The sequence below is a fragment of the Cetorhinus maximus genome, chromosome 2 (genome assembly GCF_964194155.1).
Source record: "Cetorhinus maximus chromosome 2, sCetMax3.hap1.1, whole genome shotgun sequence".
Classification (NCBI taxonomy): Eukaryota; Metazoa; Chordata; class Chondrichthyes; order Lamniformes; family Cetorhinidae; genus Cetorhinus; species Cetorhinus maximus.
This window is the reverse complement of record NC_135880.1, coordinates 47,260,260-47,282,033: the sequence shown is the minus strand read 5'-3', so window position 1 is coordinate 47,282,033 and position 21,774 is coordinate 47,260,260. Positions and strand designations below refer to the sequence as shown.

The 21,774-nt window shown below is 44.5% G+C and overlaps 1 protein-coding gene across 1 annotated transcript in view; it reads left to right on the top strand.

Moving 5' to 3' along the window:
- The window catches only part of LOC144694119 (uncharacterized), a 172,482-nt gene that overhangs the window by 20,666 nt on the left and 130,042 nt on the right, over window positions 1-21,774 (top strand). The window contains 2 exon segments of the mRNA XM_078564479.1: window positions 15,132-15,301; window positions 20,386-20,555. Of these exon segments, the coding sequence (XP_078420605.1) occupies window positions 15,132-15,301; window positions 20,386-20,555 (340 nt within the window).

Genomic DNA, 21,774 nt, shown 5'->3' with positions numbered 1-21,774 from the left:
TAACTGGCCATGGCACCGTGGTACAGGAAGCCATTCAAGCGGGGGGAGTTACAAGGAATGTAGTGGTAGTAGGGGACTGACACCGTTCTCTGCAGCAAAGAGCTTGAGTCCAGGCAGCTCTGTTGCCTGCCCGGTGCCAGGGTTCGGGACATCTGCTTAGGGCTGGAGAGGAACATGCAGTAGGTGGGGGAGGACCCAGTCATTGTAGCCCATGTTGTAGTCCATGTTGGTACCATGGCAGGGCAAAGAAGGAGGTTCTGCTTAGTCAGTATGAGGAGCTGGGCACCAAATTAAGAAGCAGAACCTCAAAGGTCCATTGTTTATGTGTTAATTGCTCACAGCAGTGAGTTGTCTGAATGTTTAGGGGTGGAGACCCCCCTCCTCAGCCGGGGTCCATTTCCTAAAGTGATCAGGCTAAATGGTCAGTGGAACCCCTTCTAAGCCAAGGTCCATTGTCAAAAGTGATGAGTTTAACCAATCAGTCTGCACCCACCTGAATAAACAGATTATGTCTGGATGTCTGTGAGTAGTTCCAAGGAATGGGCCTTTTGTACTTGTTTAAGCTGTTTGTTCTGGTGGTCCACTTTCAGACAGCACATCTCCTTTCTGATAGCGGGATGCGCCCGAAGTTGGAAGGGCTGGCCAATTAACGGCCAGCCAGCGTGAAATGCGTCCGGAGAAAGGCTCAGCACTGCTGGTGGGGGTGAGAAGAGGGCGGGTGCTGATGTCACCATGGGTGCTGTTGAGCGCATCCAATGAGCTTTCTGAAGGCAGACAGCTGCCTCTGGGAGCTGCAGACCTCCAAAGAATAAAAGAAAGTACAAAAATGCTGCAAAAAATGTTCATGCAGCACAATCAAGCACCAGAAAGCATACATCATTAAAAAAAACAGTCCCCAGATATTTCTTTTTTTCTTAAGTCCTAATGGAGATTTTATCCCGCCCTTCGATGAGGTTTCATCAAAAATGTAAAGGCCGCCTGGCTGATTGGCCCGTGGTTGGCGGACCATGAAAAATCGCTTTCAATTGGGCCGTTAATGGGCTTAATTGCCCGCGTAATTGTTGGCGGGTGCCCTTCCAACTTTTGCGCGCGCCCACTGAGCGAAATATCACGCGAGTGCACGATGACATCGGAATGCTTGCCCGACGTCATCTTGTATGATCTTAGACTCGTTTGGGTCGGGCGCGCACCCACCCACGGGGCATAAAATTCCGGCCCCTGGTTTTATAACACCTCCCCGCCAGGGCAAATGAAATGCAGCAGGCATTTTGTTACAGTTCTTTCAGAAAATGAAAAGGAATAGACACACATTCTTTCTCAAGCATTCAGTCATGCATACATCACTCACAGCGGCTGCATTCTGTACTGTCTGGAATCAGTCTTCCACTGTCCACAGTTTTGGGTTGGTTTTGCTGATTTAAACCCTAGACAGGGCATCCGCTATCACATTATTTTTCCCTGCAATGTGTGTAATCTTCAAGTGAAATGGTTGCGATAGCAGGCTTCGTCAGAGTGGCCTTGCATTATGTGTTTTGAATTTCTCCACAAATGTTAATGAGTTGTGATCTACGTAGACTTCGGTTTCTCTACATTCATTCCTGACATATCTTGCAAAGTGTTTGAGGACAAGTAGTAGACCTTCTCTACAGTGGAGTATGTCTTTTGGTGTATGTTCAATTTCTTTGCAGACTTTCGATGCCTGATTCATCATCTTGGAGCAGAACTGCGTCTACCCCTATGTCACTAGCATCGATTGCCACTTTAAAGGGTTGGTTAAAGTTTGGAAATGCCAGCACCAATTCATTTGCCAGTATGGCTTTCTGCCTCTTGAAAGCTATTTGGCACCTTTCTGACCACTCTACCTTAGCCTTTTTCTGTAGCAAATCTATCAGTGGGGTAGCTAAAGTGCTGAAGTTAGGGACAAATTTGCAATAGAGCCCACACATCCTCAAAAATCGCATAATTTCCTGTTTAGCCTTGGGAATGGAAAAATCAATCAGTGCTTGTACTTTTACTGTCCTTGGCAATACCTGCCCCTGACCCACAACATGCTCTAGGTAAGTTACCTGTGTTTTAATGAACTCACTTTTTGTGAGATTTATCACTAAGTTAGCAGACTGCAGCCTTTGGAATAGGGCTTCTAGCTGGTTTTGGTGGTCTCTTCAGGTATCACTGTATACTAACAGATCATTTGGGTATACTACGCATTTGTGCAAGTCAGCCACTATCTGGTTCATCAGCCTTTGGAAGGTGACTGGGGAATTTCTTAACCAAATGGCATTGCTTGGCATTAGACTAAATTACCTAAGTGTGATGAAAGCAGAGATCCCTTTAGCCCAGGTGGTTAAGGGAACTTGTCAGTACCCTTTTAGCAAAACTATTTTGATGATATAAATAGTTTCCTCTTCTATCAATACAGTCTCTCAGGCAGGGGATAGGGTACAAGTCAGCTCTGGTCACTGTATTAACTTTTCTGTAATCAATGCAAAGCCTCGTTGGGAGTTAGGTGATAAGGATTTTGTTTTATAGGAGGGTTCTCTCTGACATCTACAGCACCTAGAGCATCCTGGCTTGTCCCTACATATCTCTTTAAATGCTGCGAGAAGCTATGTTAAGTCTCCTCTCTGCTCTGCATCTAAATAAGACAGCACGGTGTCAAGTCTCGCTAGCATTTCAGTGTTGGCCAAGCTGATGGTAAGGAATCAGTTTGGGAATCATCCAGGGTTCCTTCTCCCTTTAGCTCATCCTCACTGTTCCTTACACCCTCATCTTTCCTCACTACCTGGCTTGCTGATCCCCTTCTCAGCTGGAATAGTGCTTTATGTTGACGTGACACAGCCTTTGCTTTTTCCTATTGCCTGGGGTTAAAATTACATAATTCACTTCATCAATCCTTTTTTCCTGTACTGTATGGGCCACTGAACCTGGCTTTCAGCGGTTCACCTTATATTGGCAGCAATAATAAAACTTGGTCTTCTGGCTTAAATGTCCAAGCCTTAGCATGTTTGTCTGCCAGCCTTTCATAATTTTCTGCGTGGTTTGAAGATGGTCCTGAGCCACAGCACAGGCTCTTGTGAGTTGCTCATGGAACAGAGATACATAGGCCAGAATCTTCTGGTCGGCATGTGGGGGTGGGCCCCGCTCGCCAATGCGTAAAATGACACGTGGTGACGTCGGGTGTGCATCCTGATATCACCGTGCAGCATTCCGATTTTCAGTTTGGCGGGCGTGCACCAGAATCAACTGCGTGCCTGCCGAACTGTCAAACACCTATTAAGGCCATTTAAAAACTAATTAAGAGACTTAACAGAGCTGCCCGTCCAACCTTAAGGTTGGCGGGCAGGTGAAGAGCCCAGGCGGCCTTCACATTTATCATGAAACCTCATCCATGGGCGGGATGAGGTTTCATGAAGGATTTATAAATCAAATAAATGTTTTAATTAAAACTCATTGACATGTCCCAGCTCATGTGACACTGAAATTTTTTTTTCTTTATTTAAATTTTGAAAAATGAAATTAAACTCCCTGAGGCAGCTCTGTGCCTCAGGGAGATTCCTGCGCTCTTTTGCATGCATGCGCAAAAGAGCGCAGGCTCCGACTCAGCCTCCTCCTCCCGCCCGCACAGGGAGCGCTCAGCGCTTCTGGGTGCGCGTCATGCTGGGCGGGCCTTAATTGGCCCACCCACGTAAAATGGTGGCACACAGCCGATCACAGGCAGCGATCGGCTGTGTGCCCGCCCACACCTGCTCCCACTCAGCCCCCCTGACAGGGAGAAAATTCTATCATAGCCTAATAAGGAAGTTCATTCCCTCTGGTGGTACTGTTCCAAAGCCCCTTGTTACTGTGGGTAATAGGCTGAGGACTTTAGCTGTGTTATGCCAAGGTTACTCATGACCTTCTGAAACATACGGTACATAAAATTTGTGTTCTTATCTGATTGGTTCTCAGTTGGCAGTCCATAAAGGTTAAAGAATTGAGTTAGCCCCTCAACCACTACTTTGGCTGAGATTGTTCTCAAAAGAATGATCTCTGGGAATCGGGTAGCCACATTAACAATAGTGAGAAAATATTGGTAAGCCCCCTCTTGTTTTTGGTAGGGGTCCCACACAGACCACCAACACTTGGCTGAATGGTTCCCAAAAGCTGTTGTGGGATTTAGTGGGGCAGGTTTTATTGCAGATTGGGGTTTCCCCAATACCTAACATGTCTGGCAAGTTTTGCAAACATCCGCATCTTTGTGGAGATGCGGCCAATAAAAATGCTGGCTTATGTGGGCTTTGGTTTGTCAGATACCAACATGTTCAGCCGTTAGAATTTCACTGGTAATCCTCAATATATCCTTAGGGTATCTCGGAGGCAATACTACCTGGGGTCCATTGTCCACCATTGATTGACAGGTCGATGAGATCTCCACTTCCTCATCAGAACATCATGTTTTAAATAATAGCACTCCAGACCTCCCTCTGCTTCAGCTTCAGACTTGGTGGTCTGTGCTAATTTTTTAACATTGGGTTGGCCTGTTAAGTCTTGACCAATAAGGGAAAGCTGCTTAGTATAAGTGCAGTGTGTCAAATCCAGCTATCTGAAAACCGGCGATGTCCAAAAACCGGACAATTTTTAAGCTGCCATCACCTGACTTTCCCTCCTCACCGACGTCTTTGGTCTAACTGTATGGCAGGGAAATTCCTTGCAGCTGCTCCCACGCCACCACCAACACTTCACTGAAGTGCATTGGGAACCCCATTTGCATAAATGAACAGATGTTTCTGCCACACTTTCAATGAAGTAACGCTGGCAGATCTGAAATAGCTTCAAAGAATTTCCTTGGCTTATCTTGCAGCATTGTCTCTATTTTTTTCAAAACTGCCCTTTGCAATCCTCAGTTGTGAAACATGCCCTCAGCACTCTATGTGTCCAATGCAAACTGGTCCGAATTACCCGACCTGAAAGCTAGAAAGATCCGAAATCCAGCCAGGACTCAGTTCCAAGGTTGCCGGTTTTGAGACGCTGTACCTGTATTTCCTTTGGCTCATCTAAATTTCCAAAGGAAGTTTTGGACTACCAGACTGCAGAGTCATCTGGCTGCAGTGCTGGTTCAGGCTCTTCTGATGGAGCTTACTTGACCATGGACTGGGTTACCACACAATCAGAGAAAAATGCCTGCCACTTCTTCCTGTAACTGTTCTGTCTCCCTAACCTCATTCAAGTTCTCTGGGGAAGCTACCACCTTCGTTCCCGCCAGGTCATTACCTAGGAGCAGGTTGATCCCCTCCACCGTTAAAATAGGGACAATCCCTACTGTGACAGGATCTGAAATAAGGTTGTACTCCAGGACTACTTAATATAGAGATATAAAGGCATATATCTCTCTTTGATACCTTTCACTAAAACCATGGCATTCAGCGCATTCTTGGGTGGGAAAGTCATGCTTTCTTCCCAGCAGGGGAGATTGGGTGGCCCCTGTACATCTAAGTAAGACGTTGGGCTTACTTGCCTCATGTAAAGTGTATAGGGTCACTTCCCCTGTAAACACAAAATCCTGGTAACCCTCAGGGACTCTGTTAGATTCTACCACACACAGTGCTGCGTTTACAGTAGTTAATTGCTGTGATTAGAGCCACAGACTTGTCTGCTGTGCTTTCCATCAGGGCTCCTTTACCTGCACTGAGCTGGTGTACCCCAACAAAACCTATGGCTTTACCCTTTAGTTTCCAGCAGTTAGCTCAGAGGTGAACTGCTTTCTTACAGTGAAAACATACAGGCTTTCGATCATCACTCCTGTTCTCAGCACCTTCAATTTTAGTCTGAGGACGGACACCTGTACTTCCATTTTTACTTTCCTGCCCCTTCTGCTTACTCTCCATTACTCTCCCACCTTCTATCCTTTTTAGATTTTTGAAGGTGACTAGGGAAGGATTTTCCATGGGAAAAGGGTTTGTGGATGAACTAATAACCATCAGCCATATTCGCTGCTTGTCCGGCTTTGGAGAGACTCTACTCTTCAATATGGATCTTTATGGAAAGGGGGAGTGAGTTTTTGAATTCCTCTAGGAGAATGAAATCCCTGAGGTTTTCGTATGTGGGACCTATTTTTCATACCTATATTCATAAGCAGAGGCCTGTCCTCTTCAAACAGAATATGTGCAGGCATTGTGCCTTTTTTCACTTAAACAAAAGCATGGGGAAAACTATTCCCTGGTGCATTCCCCTTGGCAATGCCTCGACCAACCAGAGTTCACTTCTCAACTAATCAGCATCCTTTTCTCATGCAATATAAATTGTTATTTCCTTTGAAACTTTGTATTTTTGCATCTGTCTTGATAAGTGCTTGATGAAAAAAGCTTCAATAGCATGTCTCCTTCTTAAGCAATATTCAAGTTCTGCACTACCAAGCGATTAATTTTTGGCGAACCTGGAACCTGGAAATTTTTTAAGGATCCGTTAACATTGGGAATAGGGTAAATTGACTTTATTTTAGAAAGCTATGGGTTGTTTTAGAATGTTGTGGATTGTCTCAGTTGCTGTGGTGGAACTTGTCACAGCTGTCAAAGTGTGAGCAGAGTTTTTAGAGTAGGTTGTTGGATATGGGTTGGGCTGAAGCCTCCTCAGATGAGATGGAAGCACTTGATAAAATTATTTTTTAAAGTTTTGTAGTTACATCAGCGAGGCAGGGGAAAACCTCAAGGAAGAGGTGCATAATTGTATTAATTGTATTAATGCAGAGATATGTGCTCTACTGAGTACCCTCTTCACAGTTATGATTGTGATCAGTTATAGTTCCCAGCTGGCCACAAAGCTCATTGATCCCTGAAGCCTACAAAATTTAATCCACTCAGCTGATTTCTTCCTTGGCCTTGTTGCCTGTAGCCCCTATTCTTGTGAGGGAAGGTTGGCATGTACAAGGCCTAATGCCTGTTTTTTTGAGCACCCATCCTAATGATGCCCACATAGCATGCCTGCTTAGAAATGGGACTGAAGACCCTATTGGGGTGTTCCTGCCTCATTTGCATAGCCCAACATTTCTGCCTTCTGTCGGGCATCTCTGGACATGTATAGGGGGCAGAATCCTCATGTAATGGCTATCTACCCCTTTTTCCTCTGCTTTGCTTTATGGAGCTGTGTTCCTCGGGCAGAAAGGAGAGGAAAATTGGCCCCAGGATATTTTTGCCTCAAGAACAATGTGCATGCAAAAGGATATGGCAGTGTAGCGCCTTTACAGCTGTACTAGCAACACAGAGGTTGAGAGTTCAAATCCCACCATGGCATATTGTGAAGTTGAATTCAATCAAACTGATGACTCAGCAAAAGACCACGCCCTCCATGTGCCTGCTCAGATATGCGACTATGACAAAATGTTCAGCTGTAGTAGCTACACCCACTTAACCCCTTTGCCAAATTTCCAAGGAAAATCCCAACTGATAAGAAAAAGAGCCCAGTCACTCCTCCCAGTTTGACCCATGTGTGACTCTAGTCCAGCGAGTGACTTAGGATGGATTTTCTTTTTAACTCGGTCATGAGATGGGGATGTCGCTGGCTAAGCCAGAATTTATTGAGTGTTGAATGGCTTGCTAGGCCATTTCAGAGGGTATTTAAGAGTTAACCACATTGCTGTGGGTCTGGAATTACATGTAGGGCAGATCAGGTAAGGATGGCAGATTTCCTTCCCTAAGGGACATTAGTGAACCAGATGGCTTTTTATGACAATCGACAATGGTTTCATGGTCATCATTAGACTTTTTGAATTCAAATTCCACCATCTGCCATGGTGGGGTTCGAACCTGGGTCCCCAGGTTTCTGGATTACTTGTCCAGTGACAATACCACTTTGCTCCTGCCTGCCCTCAGTGGGCATAGAATTTTCCGTGCCCGCTGGTGTCAGGTGTCATGGCGGCAGCAAGCAAACAATATGGCGGGAAGGCCAAAACTTGGTTTCACGACGTTGTGAAACCAGTTTGCAATCATTCGTTCTGCCTGTCAATGGAGAGCTGCGTTTCTCGCCGCTGCATGTCGGGAACTTCATTGTAATACATCTGCATATCATTATACACCCAGCCTTGCTGGATTCATCCTCCTACTGGATCATCCAAGCACGTCAGCTTGATTGCACACCGGCGTGTTTCACAACTCAACATAAGTGACGTGCACTTGGTGAGCTACACTTCGCTTGGGACTATTTGCCTACCTTGCTTCGGGCAGCACTCGCGGTCATCAGCACCAGGCTTTGCAGGCAGCATCACATCACTTTTAGGGGGGCTAATGGGCAGGTTTCTACTTACCAGACTAGCCATAAGGTGGGGGTGGCTTTTCAATGGCTGCAGGGCTATGGCTTGCTTGGGGAAGGGGGAGAAGTGGCCTCAGGCAAGGGAAGAGGCTGCAAGGGCTAGAGCATACTGAGGAAGGGGGTATCCCATGGTGTGTGTTGGGATACATGTTGATCTACGCAAGTGGCCTCAAGAGGGTGAGGGCTGAGGATGCAGTCTCCAGAGGAGATGAGGCCAGGTGGAGATGTGAGGGTGTGTGTGAGAGAGTGAGTGCTGATGCCCCCTGAGCTGGCAGTGAGTGAGATGCCAATGACTGTGTTGGGCTTGTGAGTGTGTGAGATTAAAGTGATGAGATGGTTGCCTTACCCTGGCTGCACGGAAAAGATCATTCATCCTCTTTCTGCACTGGATGATGAATCTCTTCTGTACCTCTTCTCTGCAGTGTTGGCACTGAGTACCACTGCCACCAACTCTCAATCCAGATTGGTGACACTGATGGGCCTCCTGCAGCCAGAGCGGGGAGTGGGGAGTGGGGTGGGGTGTGGGGAGAGGACATTGCGGTGGGCTCCAACAGTGTCCAGAAGGCGTCCCAGAGATGCATCACTGAATCAGGGGGGTGGTGGCAGTCTTCTTGCCTTTCGGGGTCATGCCTTCTGTGCAGCAGTCCTGGGCTGGAAGCACTGAGAGGTGTGCACGCGGCTGCACTTTAAATATGCCGCTTGATGTGAGGAAGTAGCAAGGTGATGATGTGGCGGGTGAGTCTGAGGTCGCCTGCCAGTGAAATGGCATGTTTCCGGGAATGCATGATTATGAAGCAGGATTGGGATGATATGGCATGAAAACCCAGCATTGCAGCCCGCTACTGCACTTAGTGCAAATCTGGGATGATTCAGCTTAGTTATCAGGACAACTAGTGCAACTCTCAGTTGCAGGGGTGTATGTGGATGGGCATTGTCCACATCCTAAGAAGAATTTTTCCCAAGTTGTCTAGAAACTTCATTGGAATTCTTCTTTATATTTTTCCAGTTTAGGTATTATTAGATCTTTCCCAACTGTCAATTCCAATCAAGTATTTATTTTTAATGCCTTTCAGGTTTGAGTCATCCTGATTTCTTCGTTTGAGCCACTGTTGCTGCATCGCCATCAATCTGTCTGTTTTAACAACCTTTCTCTGATAATTTAATCCTATCCAAAAAGGACAAAGTCTTTGATGACAGCAGAAGCCTCAGAGAAAAATTCCATTTTAAGCTTATATTCTACCTGGCAGGAGATGCCTACAATTTTGTGTTTAAATTTCCCTCCCATGGAGACCCATTTCAGGTTTTCATTCACATTTGAAGATGTAATTCCTGAGGGCGGTTGACATACAGGCTAAGTAGGGTTGTGTATTGTGCCAGTGTAACTTCTTATAACCTGGATGTCTGAATATTCAGATTATGTGGGCTGATTCAAACAACAACATGTGTATTGGTGCCTGAGCTCACTCCAGAATGCATGCCTCTTATGCTCGGTAATGCAACAGAAAATTACATGACTTTAAGTTTCATTTCTATAGCATCAAATTAACTTTATTCTAGGAGAGATGGAGAGGGTGGGTGGTGTGGACCTAGCAGAATTAATCAGTGGTGCAGAGCACTGGGAAAGTTCACCTGCAGATCCTCTGCCAGACCGAGACTGAGTGAGGTGCCCATGAGCAGAATTTTTAGGTCGGCGGGCAGGCATGATTGGCGGGGCCCGGGATCGGCTGGGGAACGGACCGCTGACCACGATCGGCCCCCCGACTGCGATTTCATGCTGGCTGGCCAATTAATGGCCAAGCAGCATGAAGCGTGCGCTGAGAAGCTCAGCGCTGCTGGGGTGGGGGCGGGAAGAGGGTGGGCGCTGACGTCAACAAGGGCACAGGTGAGCACTGACAGAAAGCCCCCTGAAGGCAGAGAGCTGAAAAATCAGGAATAAAGCTTTGAAAAGCAGAGAAAAAAATGTCCAAGCATCCCAATCAGGAAAAAGCTGTCCACCAATTTTTATTTTTATTATATTTCATCATGGAATCCTCATCCCGCCCTTGGATGAGGTTTCATGAAAAATATAAAGGCCACCCGGCTGATTTGCCCATCTGCCAACCTTAAGGTTGGACGGGCAACATAAAATTAAAGACAATTGCGCCGTTAATGACCTTAATAGGCCTCTTAATTGACGGCGGGTGCGCTTCTGACTTATGTGTGTGCCCGCCGACCAAAATATTGCGCAAGTGCAGGATGACGTCGGGACGCTTGCCCGATGTCATCTTGCGCGATTTCATGCCGGATCAGGTCGGGCGGCGCACGCCCCATCAGCGTAAAATTCTGCTCCATGTCTAAGAAATGAGCAGGTTGGGCTTTTACAAAGAATAGAATGGAAGTTCTGTTGCACACTGTAGATCGTGGTATTAGTAAGCAGTCCTCGATTACATTTGATGCACTTTGTGTGCTTTACTGGAATTGTTGGAGAGATGTGGAACATTGCTGCTTGCTTGCCTCAAGGCAGTCATCCATTCCTGTTAGTGTCATCTCAATCTTTTCATTCTGGCTGTGCTTTACCATTAACTCCTCAACTTAATGGGCAGAATTTTACACTGATTGGGCGGGCACATGTCCGACCTGATCTGACGTGAAATCGCGCGAGATGGCGTTGGCAGCATTTTCATCATATATATTTTCAGACGCTTGATTGGGATGCTTGGACATTTTTTTTCGGCGTTTCAAAACTTTATTTCTGATTTTTCGGGTCTTCAGCTCCCTGAGGCAGCTCTCTGCCTTCAGGGAGTTTTCTGTCAGTGCTCCCCCACGTTGATGTCAGCCTCTGCCCGCTTCTCGCCCCCACCCCGGCAGTGCTGAACCTCTCAGTGCACGCTTCATGCTAGCTGGCTGTTAACTGGCCAGCCAGCATGAAATCGCAGTTGGGGGCCTATGGTGATCGGTGGCCTATCCCCCAGCCGAACCCGAGCCTGCCCGCTGACCTATAAATTCCTCCCAATGTCTTTCTGACCCCAGTAAAGAGAGTTTATTTTTTTTACAAATTACTGTACAGATCCACACATTTAGTTCTCTTTTGATTTTGGTTAACCTAAGGTTATGAATCAGGGGGATTTGAATTTCCACTCCTGGCCTGTAGCTTTCATCAGATCTATAATATATTCTGTAATCTTTTCCACTACATATTGTCAGCATTGTCTGCCAGCCCTAGTGACCTATGCAATGTCTCCTTCAAGGCATTAGATGACTTCCCTGTAATGCAGAGTTTATCTTGGCAGATTGATTTTTGAGACTGTCATAGCTTGATTCCATTACTGCCATGTTCCACTTCAGCTCAGCTGCTTCTTCCTGAACTGCTCAGTTAAATGCTTGCCTATTCCCTTCTTTGTCTTTTCTTGCAGCTTCCCTTGTTTGTTCCTGAACCTTATTAGCTTATCCTGGCTATGCAATGTTGACTTGAGAGCCTCTGGCTCTTTGAATAACATGAACCTCGGGTCTTCCAGGTGACAAATTAGAATTCTTGGTCATGTGGTTTAGAAAATCAGACAAGTTCACTTGGGGGTTTCCCCTGAATGCTCGAAACCCACACATTGGTGGCACTTGCAAAGGACTTTAATCTGGTTTAAAAGAAAAATTCTATTAGGTATTAATGTCATGACCTCAATCATGAGTGATTTTTCAGCGCTTTCCCTTTACTGGCTTGAGTAATTGTGGAAAAGTAAACTAAGAACTCATTATGTGTATGAGAGATTGGTACTCTCTGAAACAGAGATCAGATGTTAAGTGTAGTTACTCAGACTGCAAAAGGTGGGAAGAGATGTTCACAGGTGCTGGGACCACAATTTACAGCAATGATTTAGATTCCAGAATTGGAAGTAAAATTTCAAAATTTGCAGGTGACATTGATTTTGGAGGGCGGTGCCTAGTTAATACTGAGGAAGAATGCAACAAAATATATGAATAAACTTGCAGAGTGGGCATGTAATTGGCAAATGACTTTCAACATAGGTAAGTACATTTTGGTGGGAAGGACAAGTAGTCCACATTCTACTTGGAAAATAAGAATCTGAATGAGGTAGAGGAAGAGAGGGATATGGGTACAGATGCACAAATCACTATAAGTAACAACACAGGTTAATAAGGCCATTAAAAAAAGCAAACAAAACACTGATGATACATTTCTAGAGGGATAGAATTGAAAAGCAGAGAAGGTATGTTAAACTTGCATTGAGCCTTGGTTAGACCATCCATTAACATCTACTCTACAATGTGCAAGATTTCCCAGGTATGTTCTGCCTACAAAAAGCAGGACAAATCCAATCCATTCAATTAGTCCCCCATCAGTCTACTCTTAATCATCAGCAAAATGATGGAAGGAGTTATCAACAGTGCTTGACACCATCCAGGACAAAGCAGCCCACTTGATTGGTACCCCTTCCACAAACATTCACTCCCTCCACCACCGACGAACAGTTGCAGCAGTGTGTACCATCTACAAGATGCACTGTAGAAACTCACCAAGGCTCCTTAGACAGCACCTTCCAAACCCACGACTGTTACCATCTAGAAGGACAAGGGCAGCAGATGGATGGGAACACCACCTGGAAGTTCCCCTCCAAGTCACTCACCATCCTGACTTGGAAATGTATTGCCATTCCTTCATTGTCGCTACGTCAAAATCCTGGAACTCCCTCCCTAACAGCACGGTGGGTGTACCTACACCACAGGAACTGCAGCGGTTCAAGATGCAGTTCATCACCACCTTCTTAAGGGCAATTAGGGATGGGCAATGACTGCTGGCCTAGCCACTGCCAACCACATTCTGTAAATGAATAGAAAAAATTGCACCAGCCAGGCTAACTAAGGAAGTTAAAGATAGTATCAAATTGAAAGAAAAAGCATACAATTCTACAAGAATTAGTGGCAGGTCAGAAGGTTACACAGAATATAAAAACAGCAAAGAATGACAAAGAATAATAAGCAGGAAGAAATAAGAGGACGAGAAAATGCTAGCTAGACATGGAGAAACAGATAGGGTTCCTACAGGTATTTAAAAAGAGTAAGTGAAGTGAGCATTGGCCCTTTACAAAGTGTGTTGAATTAATAATGGAAGATAAGAAAATGGCAGATGAACTGAACAGATATTTGGCATCTGTCTTCACGGTAGAGGATGCAGATTACATTTCAGAAATAATTGTGAGTCAAGGGGTGAAAGGGAGGGAGGAATTTAAAACAACTGAGCTCACCAGGGAATGGGTACTGAGAAAGTTATTAGAACTAAAAGCTGACAAGTCCTCAGGTTCTGATGGACTTCATCCTAGGGTCCTAAATGAAGTAGCTACTGAGATATTAGATGCATTGGCTTTAATTTTCTAAAATTTTTTAGATTCTGGAGAGGTCCTATCAGATTAGAAAATAGCGAATGTGACTCCTCTATTCAAGAAAGAAGGGAGACAGAAAACAAGAAACTTAATATCTGTCATAGGGAAAATGCTGGAATCTATTATTAAGGAGGTTACATCAGGGCACTTAGAAAATCTCAATGAAATTAGATAGAGTCAACATGATTTGTTAAAATGGAAAGCATGTTTGACTCATTTGAGGAAGTAGCAAGCAATACGAATAAAGGGGAACCTGTGAATGTTAACAAGGCGCCTCAACAAAATAAGAGCTTATGGTATAGGGGTAACCTATTAGCATGGTGATTGATTAGCTAACAGGAAACAGAGAGTAGGCATAAATGGGTCATTTTCAGGTTGGCAAGATGAACAAGTGGAGTGCCACAGGGATCAGTGCTGAGGCCTCAACTATTTACAATCTATATCAATGGTTTAGATGAAGGGAACAAATGTATAATTGCTAAATTTGCTGATGCCACAAAGATAGGTAGTTGTGCAGAGGACATAAAAGGTCGGCAAAGAGATATAGGCAGGTTAAATGAATGGGCAAAAATTTGGCAGATGGAGTATAATGTGGGAAAATGTCAACTTGTCAACTTTGGCATGAAGAATGGAAAAGCAGCGGAACTATGAGGTACAGAGGGATCTTGTACCCTGGTGCATGAATCACAAAAAGTTAGTATGCAGGCACAGCAAGTGATTAGGAAGGCAAATAGAATGTTGTTGTTTGAAGTGTGTCACAGATGCTCAGTGGGTCCCAGGGATGGTAAATCAGGCGGGCAACTTTATTCCAAATCTAGCCACCACCACAGAATTTTTAAGGGGTTTCCCATATGATATCAACGGTTTGGTTGAGCAGGCGGAGAAGTAGCAGATGGAATTCAATACGGAAAAGTGTGAGGTAAAGCATTTGGGGAGGGCAAACAAAGCAAGGGAATACTCAATAAACGGGAAGTTATTGAGAGAGGTTGAGGAAGTGAGAAACCTTGAAGGTGGCAGAGCAGGTGGACAAGATGGTCAAGAAAACAAGAAAACATGTGGAATGCTTTCCTTTATTGGGTGAGGTATTGAATACAAAAGCAGGGATGTAATGATGGAACTGTACACAGTTGCTGGGTTAAAACCTGGAATTCCTTTCCTACACCATATAGGCTGCAGTGGATCAAGAAGGCGGCTCACCACCACCTTCTCAAGGGCAACTAGGGATGGGCAATGCTAGTGATGCCCGTGAATGAATGAAAAAGGCGTCTTGTGTGCAGTATAAATGCCAGCATTGACAAGTTGGAATGAATGGCTTGCTTCTGTGCTTTCGAGTCTGTAAAACCACTGTTACTAGTTACAGTTGAGTTTAAATGGTATATGGTTAAATAAAGCTAAAAGCTGTATTTTCATTAAAGTTTAACAAGTTTTCTTTTCACAGTTCTGACATATAGTGTATATTTCCTAAATGTTTCAAAATAGTGTCAAATGATGACCCACGGACACCGCTGGCTGCATACTTGCACTTCATGCTGCAACTTTGTGGAACAAAGACCATGTGTTTTGAAAGTAGCTGTGGCATTTGTGCTGTGCTGCTTGAATACGATGACCCGGAAAACCTCGGAAATAGGATCACCAAACCAATTAATTCAGTAAGACTATGACTGTCAATTTTTTAATTCGGTGTGTATCTGCTTAGATGATAATGTTGTCATTGATGTTGCATTTAATTTGTGCATACGTTTTTCTCACACTTCAGTTGTGCGGCTTTCAATTGCACCTCCCCACACAGGATCAGTTTGGCTGTGTGCAGAACTCAGGGTTACATTTTCATTCTGGTGTTGGGAACCTGACATGGGGGCTTGTTCTGATCCCGACCCCACATGGCATGTTCCATACATGCCCACCGGCATTTTTAAATGTTCAATCAATTATATGCCAGGTAGGGATGGTGAGTGGGCTCCTGTCACTGGAGGGCCAATGGGAGACCCTCCAACACTCACAGATTGGTAGCCCCAACATCCAAGATTACTGATCTGAAGATGAAGACAGAGAGGGAGAATGCCAGGCAGCTGCCTGGGCATGATCCAGGAGGGGCAACACCTCCATGGGATGGTCAGCAGCCACAGCTGTGACTTGGCAGCCGTTGCAGGTGCGGGAGGACTCCTTCATATGGCCTCTTTCCCCCTCTCAACTGAGCCCACACACTTTGACCTGGTGGTGGTCCAGGCCAATGTGGGCTCTCCACATTTCCAAATGGAAATCCCAGCCGTTGTGGCAATGAGGCCTTAATAGGCCCCTTAATTAAATCAATTTCCAGTCAATTGACTATCTTCTGCCTGCTGGCGGGCAGCAGATCTGACCCCAACCTGGCCTCTTTGAAAATGGCTCAAGGTTAGGATCGTGACGAGAAAACTTGACAACAGTCAGTGGTGCCAAATTGCGGGCTTGCCCACTTCCAATCAGGACCTCGATCTCAATTGAAAATCCTGACCCGATGACCTTCATTGCTTCAAATATTAATCTGCTTATTTTCAATCACATAGTTAGTCAGGCAAGTTATCAACTTGGTGTGATAGAAAATTGTAATGGTGATAAATGAGATATATTGATATTAACTATTTACAATCTGTACAAATGTTTCCATGCATAATCAGAGCTCATGGTGTCAGGGGTAACATATTAGCATGGTTAGAGGATGGGTTATCTAACAGGAAACAGACAGTAGACATAAATACATCATTTTCAGGTTGGCATGATTCGATGAATGGAGTGCCAAAGGGATTAGTGCTGGGACCTCAACTATTTACAATTTATGTCAATGACTTGGATGAAGGGACTGAATGTATGATTGCTAAATTTGCTGATGACATAAAGATAGATAGGAAAATAAGTTGTAAAGATGTCGTAAGGAGCCTGTAAAGGGATTTAGATAGGTTGAATGAGTGGGCAAAAATTTGACAGATTGAGTAAAATGTAGAAAAGTGTGAACTTGTCCAGGAAGAGTAGAAAAGCCCCATATTATCTAAATGGAGACAGACTGCAGAACTATGAGACACAGAGGTTCTCTGGATGTCCTGATACGTGAATCACAGAAGTTACTATGCAGGTACAGCAAAGGCAAATGGATTTTTGTCATTTATTGCAAAGGGATTGGAATATAAAAGTAAGCACGTTTTGCTATAGTTGTACAGGACATTGGTAAGACCTGGAGTACTGTGTACAGTTTTGGTCTCCTTATTTGAGAAAGAACATAATTTCATTATAAGCAGTTCAGAGACGTTTTACTCAACTCATTACTGGGGTGAAGGGGTTATCTTATGAGGAAAGGTTGGACAGGCTGGGCCTGTATCCATTGGAGTTTAGAAGAATGAGAGGCAATCTTATTGAAACATGTAAGATCCTGAGGGGACTTGACAGAGTGGATGCTGAAAGGATATTTCCCCTTGTGGGAGAGACCAGAACTAGGGGACATAGTTTAAAAATAAGGGGTCTCCCATTTAACATGGAATTGGGCCTGGTTTTTAAAGAGTCGTGGTTCATGGCCTCTCAGAGTAGTTGTGAACCCTATTCTGCATGAGGGGACCTTTTAAAAGGTAAGTTCAAAAGGCCCTACTCATGCCTCCCATGCCAAGGTATGTCCCCACCCACCGCCATATCCCTTCATGCCCTCCATGCCAAGCTCTATCCTTCCACCCACCCCATCAGGTCCCTCATGTCCCCTATGCCAAGCTATGACACTTCCATGCCCATTGACCATTACACTGTATAGAACCAAGGAACCCTGTAGTGACATCCTCTTGGTTTTGTTTTCTGTGTTGTTTTGTGTTTGTTTAAATAGTAAATCATGGTAACAAAGGAATCATGGAATCACAGTAGATCATGGTATCACTCGAATCATAGGAATCACAGTAAATCATGTTAACATGTTAACATTGCCTTCATAGGAAGGCAAATGGCATGTTGGTCTTTATTGCAAGGGAATTGAAGTACAGGAGTAAATAAATCTTGCTAGGGTTGAAGAGGTTTTGGCGAGACCATATCTGGAGTACTGTGTGCAGTTTTGGTCTCCACATTTAAGGAAAGCTATAATTGCATTGGAGGTGGTACAGCAAAGGTTCACTAAATTGGTCCCTGGGTTATGGGAGTTGTCCTATGATGAGAGACTGAGCAAATTGGGTCTATTTTCTCTGGAGCTTAGAAGAATGAGAGGCGATCTCATTGAAACCTACAAAATTTTGAAGGGGTTTGAGTAGAGGCTGAGAGATTGTTTCCGCTGGTCGGGGAATCTGAAATGCAGGGGCACAGTCTTAGGATAAGGGGCCGATCATTTAGGACTTAGATGAAGGGAAATTACTTCACTCTAAGAGTTGTGAATCTTTGGAATTCTCTCCCCAGAGGGCTGTGCAAGCTCTATCGTTGAATATATTTCAGTCTGGGATAGACAGGTTTTTGTCTCTCAGGGAATCAAGGTATATGGGGAACAGGCAGGGAGGCAGAATTGAAGCCCAAGATCAGCCACGATCATAATGAATGGTGAAACAGCCTCAATGGCAGCATGGTCTACTTCTGCTTCTATTTCTTGCGTTCTTGCGTAACCTAATCTGAGGTACTTGCTGTTGCAATTGCTGTGGCCATCAAGTGTGAAATACCTATTTTAGAAGATGTACGATCCCCCGGTGATCTTGTGACTTAATTGTGTATGTTCATTCAGCTCTAGCATGATAGGGGGTCAGTAATTCCACCAAATCAATTCCTTAAATGATTGTCATTTCCCATACATTCAGCAAATTGTACAGTGTGTTGTGGAAAAGTAGCATGAAGGTCGTGCTCAAATTGCCCAAAATGACGTGCCTGCTTTTCTGAGGTTGGGATTAAGGCACGTTATTGGGTAGAGAAGAGGGAAGACCTATGAGTGAGTGATAGAAAAGCAAAATACTGCAGATACTGGAAATCTGAAATGTATACAGAAAATGCTGGAAATACTCAACAGGCCTGGCAGCATCTGTGGAGTGGGAAAAGGGGAAAACTTTTCAGATCAATGACTTTGTGTTAGAATGTCAGAAATCCTGACAATAGTTCATGGATCTGAAGCATTGGCCTGGATTTTCACCGAGTCCTGTTTATTTGGGAGCCCTTTAAGAGTGGCAGGCAGGTCCCGATTCCACGATTCCTCACCACATTCCTGGGCTGTGCGATTTTCAGGAGTGCTTCCTGTCAGAAGCCACCCACCCCTCATGCTCCCCCTGCCAGGCTCTGCCTTTCACCCATCTCCTATGTCTCTTAATACCCTTTATGCAAAGCTCTGTCCTTCCACCCACCCCCTCTGTCCCCTCATGCTCCTTGTGCCAAGTCCTGACACTTCAATGCTCGTTGACCCACTGTACACTTTCTACAATCGATGTTCAACACAGTGTAAAGTTGGATGTGTCAACAAAAACTTTGAAAAAATTGAAACCTTTGATTACTATACTTGTAAAAAAACTGTCTGGACAAGCTATTAAAAGTGTTGATCATCCAGGGCCTTTGAAATTTCAAAAACCACAAGCCTCAATTACTTGAAACCATTTCCTTATATCAACAAACATTGTGAAATTAACTGCAGAAATCAGAGAGCCTGACCTGTCAATCAAACAATGTTTCATCTGGGACACAGGTATTCTCAGATGTTGAGCTCTCAGCCAAGCATACATAATGAGGTTGGCTGAGTGACCAGACATCTATTAGAATAACATAACACTTGCTCCCCGGAGGAAACATTGTTTGATTGACAGATCAGGCTGTCTGATCTTTGAGGTCAATTTCACAATGTTTGTTGACTTAAGTAAGTGGTTTCAAATATTTGTGGCTTGTGGTTTTTGAAACTTCAAAGGGTCTGGATAATTGATACTTTTACCAGCTTGCCATCCAGACCTTTTTTTCCATAGGAGAAAATAATTAATGGATTACATCTTTTCAGAGCTTTTCTTTAGACATTGCGTTGTAGTGCTCATTGATTGTAGAAAGTGTACAATGGGTCAATGGGCATGGAAGTGCCAGACCTCTGCATAAGGGGCATGAGTGGACATGGGGGTGGGTGGAAGAGCAGAGCTGGCCATGGGGGCATAAGGAGTTGGGTGACGGGCATGAGGTGGTATGATGAAGCATGGGGAGTGTGTGTAGGGTGAAGGGAGTATGAGGGGTGTGGGATGGAGAACTTTTGTGTTTTTTTTTTACTGGGACAAATTCCCATGGTATCAAGGTGTGCCTTGGCACCTGGGAGCCCCTGTGACTGCCTCTGCACTTCTTCTCGGGCTGGCTACAGCCCATACCCAGCCCCCAGCAATGAAGATCCCGCCTTGGTTGGGCATTTTCTGCTGAGGCGGGTGGGCTGAACCAGCAATTTTCCTGACTGCCCCTGCCCACCTCAACGATGAAAATCCAGGCCCTGGCTCTGTTTCTCTCTTCACAGAGACTGCATGACCGGTTGAGTATTTCCAGCATTTTCTGCTTTTTATTACTACAAGTGATTGATGCTGAAACTAAGTTGCCTTAGTATACATTCCTCATCTCAGTGATCTTAAATTCATCAAAAAACTATATTAGATAGCCCTAAATACTACTTTGAAAGCTTTCTAGTCTGATATTGATTTGTATATTTTGTGTACTTTATGTATAGCAGCATAATAATGCAAACTAAATATTAAATCTTGAGATCTCTAAAGGGCATATTGTGCTATATTTTTGAATTTTGCAGTGTTTGTTTCCAATTGGGTCTCTCCTGTCATTGAAGAACCACCAAGTGATAACAATAGAGGCACTGGGGTCTGTAAAGAAAGGTTTACACCCCATACAAAAGCAACTGGCTGATTACAATGGAAGTCAGTGTGGATTCTGCAGCCCAGGCTTTGTCATACAGATGTATGGGTAAGTACAGAAAACAGTCTATGTTGGACATCAACCCAAATATTTTCAATGTTTAAATGTAAATTCAATTGCCTCTTGCGAAAAAAAAGAGTATTCCTGCGAAAACTGATTTTTTGTTCTCCACGCACATTGTCACACCAAAACAAAACTTTTGGGAATTATGCCTTCTTATTATATTAACTGTGTGAAAATAAAACTAATAACTGAAATAATACATTCTACACACTTGGGCCCTGGAGGCCAATAATTCTGACGCTTCTGGAGGATTGCACCTGCTGGTGACCTCTGCTGCTGGAGGGTTGGATAAAAACAGCACTGAGGTTGATATAAGTTTTTGTAAAAAAAAGGCTGCTGATACCTTGATTTCAGTGAAATAGTTATGTAACAGTAACCATTGATATGTAAGAAACCAAGCAAAGTGACAACTGGAAGTTTTCCTGTTTTCCGGTTTTCAAATGTGTTATAACCGATCTGACCAGTTGCCGTTGATCAAATTGTGTGTTCATTTTTGGTCAAGGGAGCATAAGAGAAATATTCAAGTTCAGGAAATTTTGCAGAGAAGGCAATTGGACTGATTCTCCATTTCAGAGGGTTGAGTTTTTGTAATATGCCTGTTAAGGATAGTATAACATCACTAGAAATGTGTCATGTGATCCAACTCATTCATTGGATGTGGGCTTCGCTGGCTGGGCCCACATTTATTGCCCATCCCAAGTTGCCCTTGAGAAGGTGGTGGTGAGCTGCCTTCTTGAACCGCTGCAGTCCATGTGGCCTAGGTAGACCCACAGTGCTGTTAGGAAGGAGTTCCAGGATTTTGACCCAGTGACAGTGAAGGAACGGCCATATATTTCCAAGTTAGGATGGTGAGTGAGTTGGAGGGAAACTTCCAGGTGGTGGTGTTTCCATCTATCTGTTGCCCTTGTCCTTCTAGATGGTAGTGGTCGTGGGTTTGTAAGGTGCTGTGGAAGGAGACTTGATGAATTCCTGCAGTGCATCTTGTAGATGGTAAACACTGCTGCCACTATTCGTCGGTAGTGGAGGGATGTTTGTGGATGTGGTGCCAATCAAGTGGGCTGCTTTGTCCTGGACAGTCAAGCTTCTTGAGTGTTGGGGGAGCAGCACTCATCCAGGCAAGTGGGGAGCACTCCGTTACATTCCTGGCTTGTGCCTTGTAGATGGTGGACGGGCTCTGGAGAGTCAAGAGGTGAGTTACTCGGCG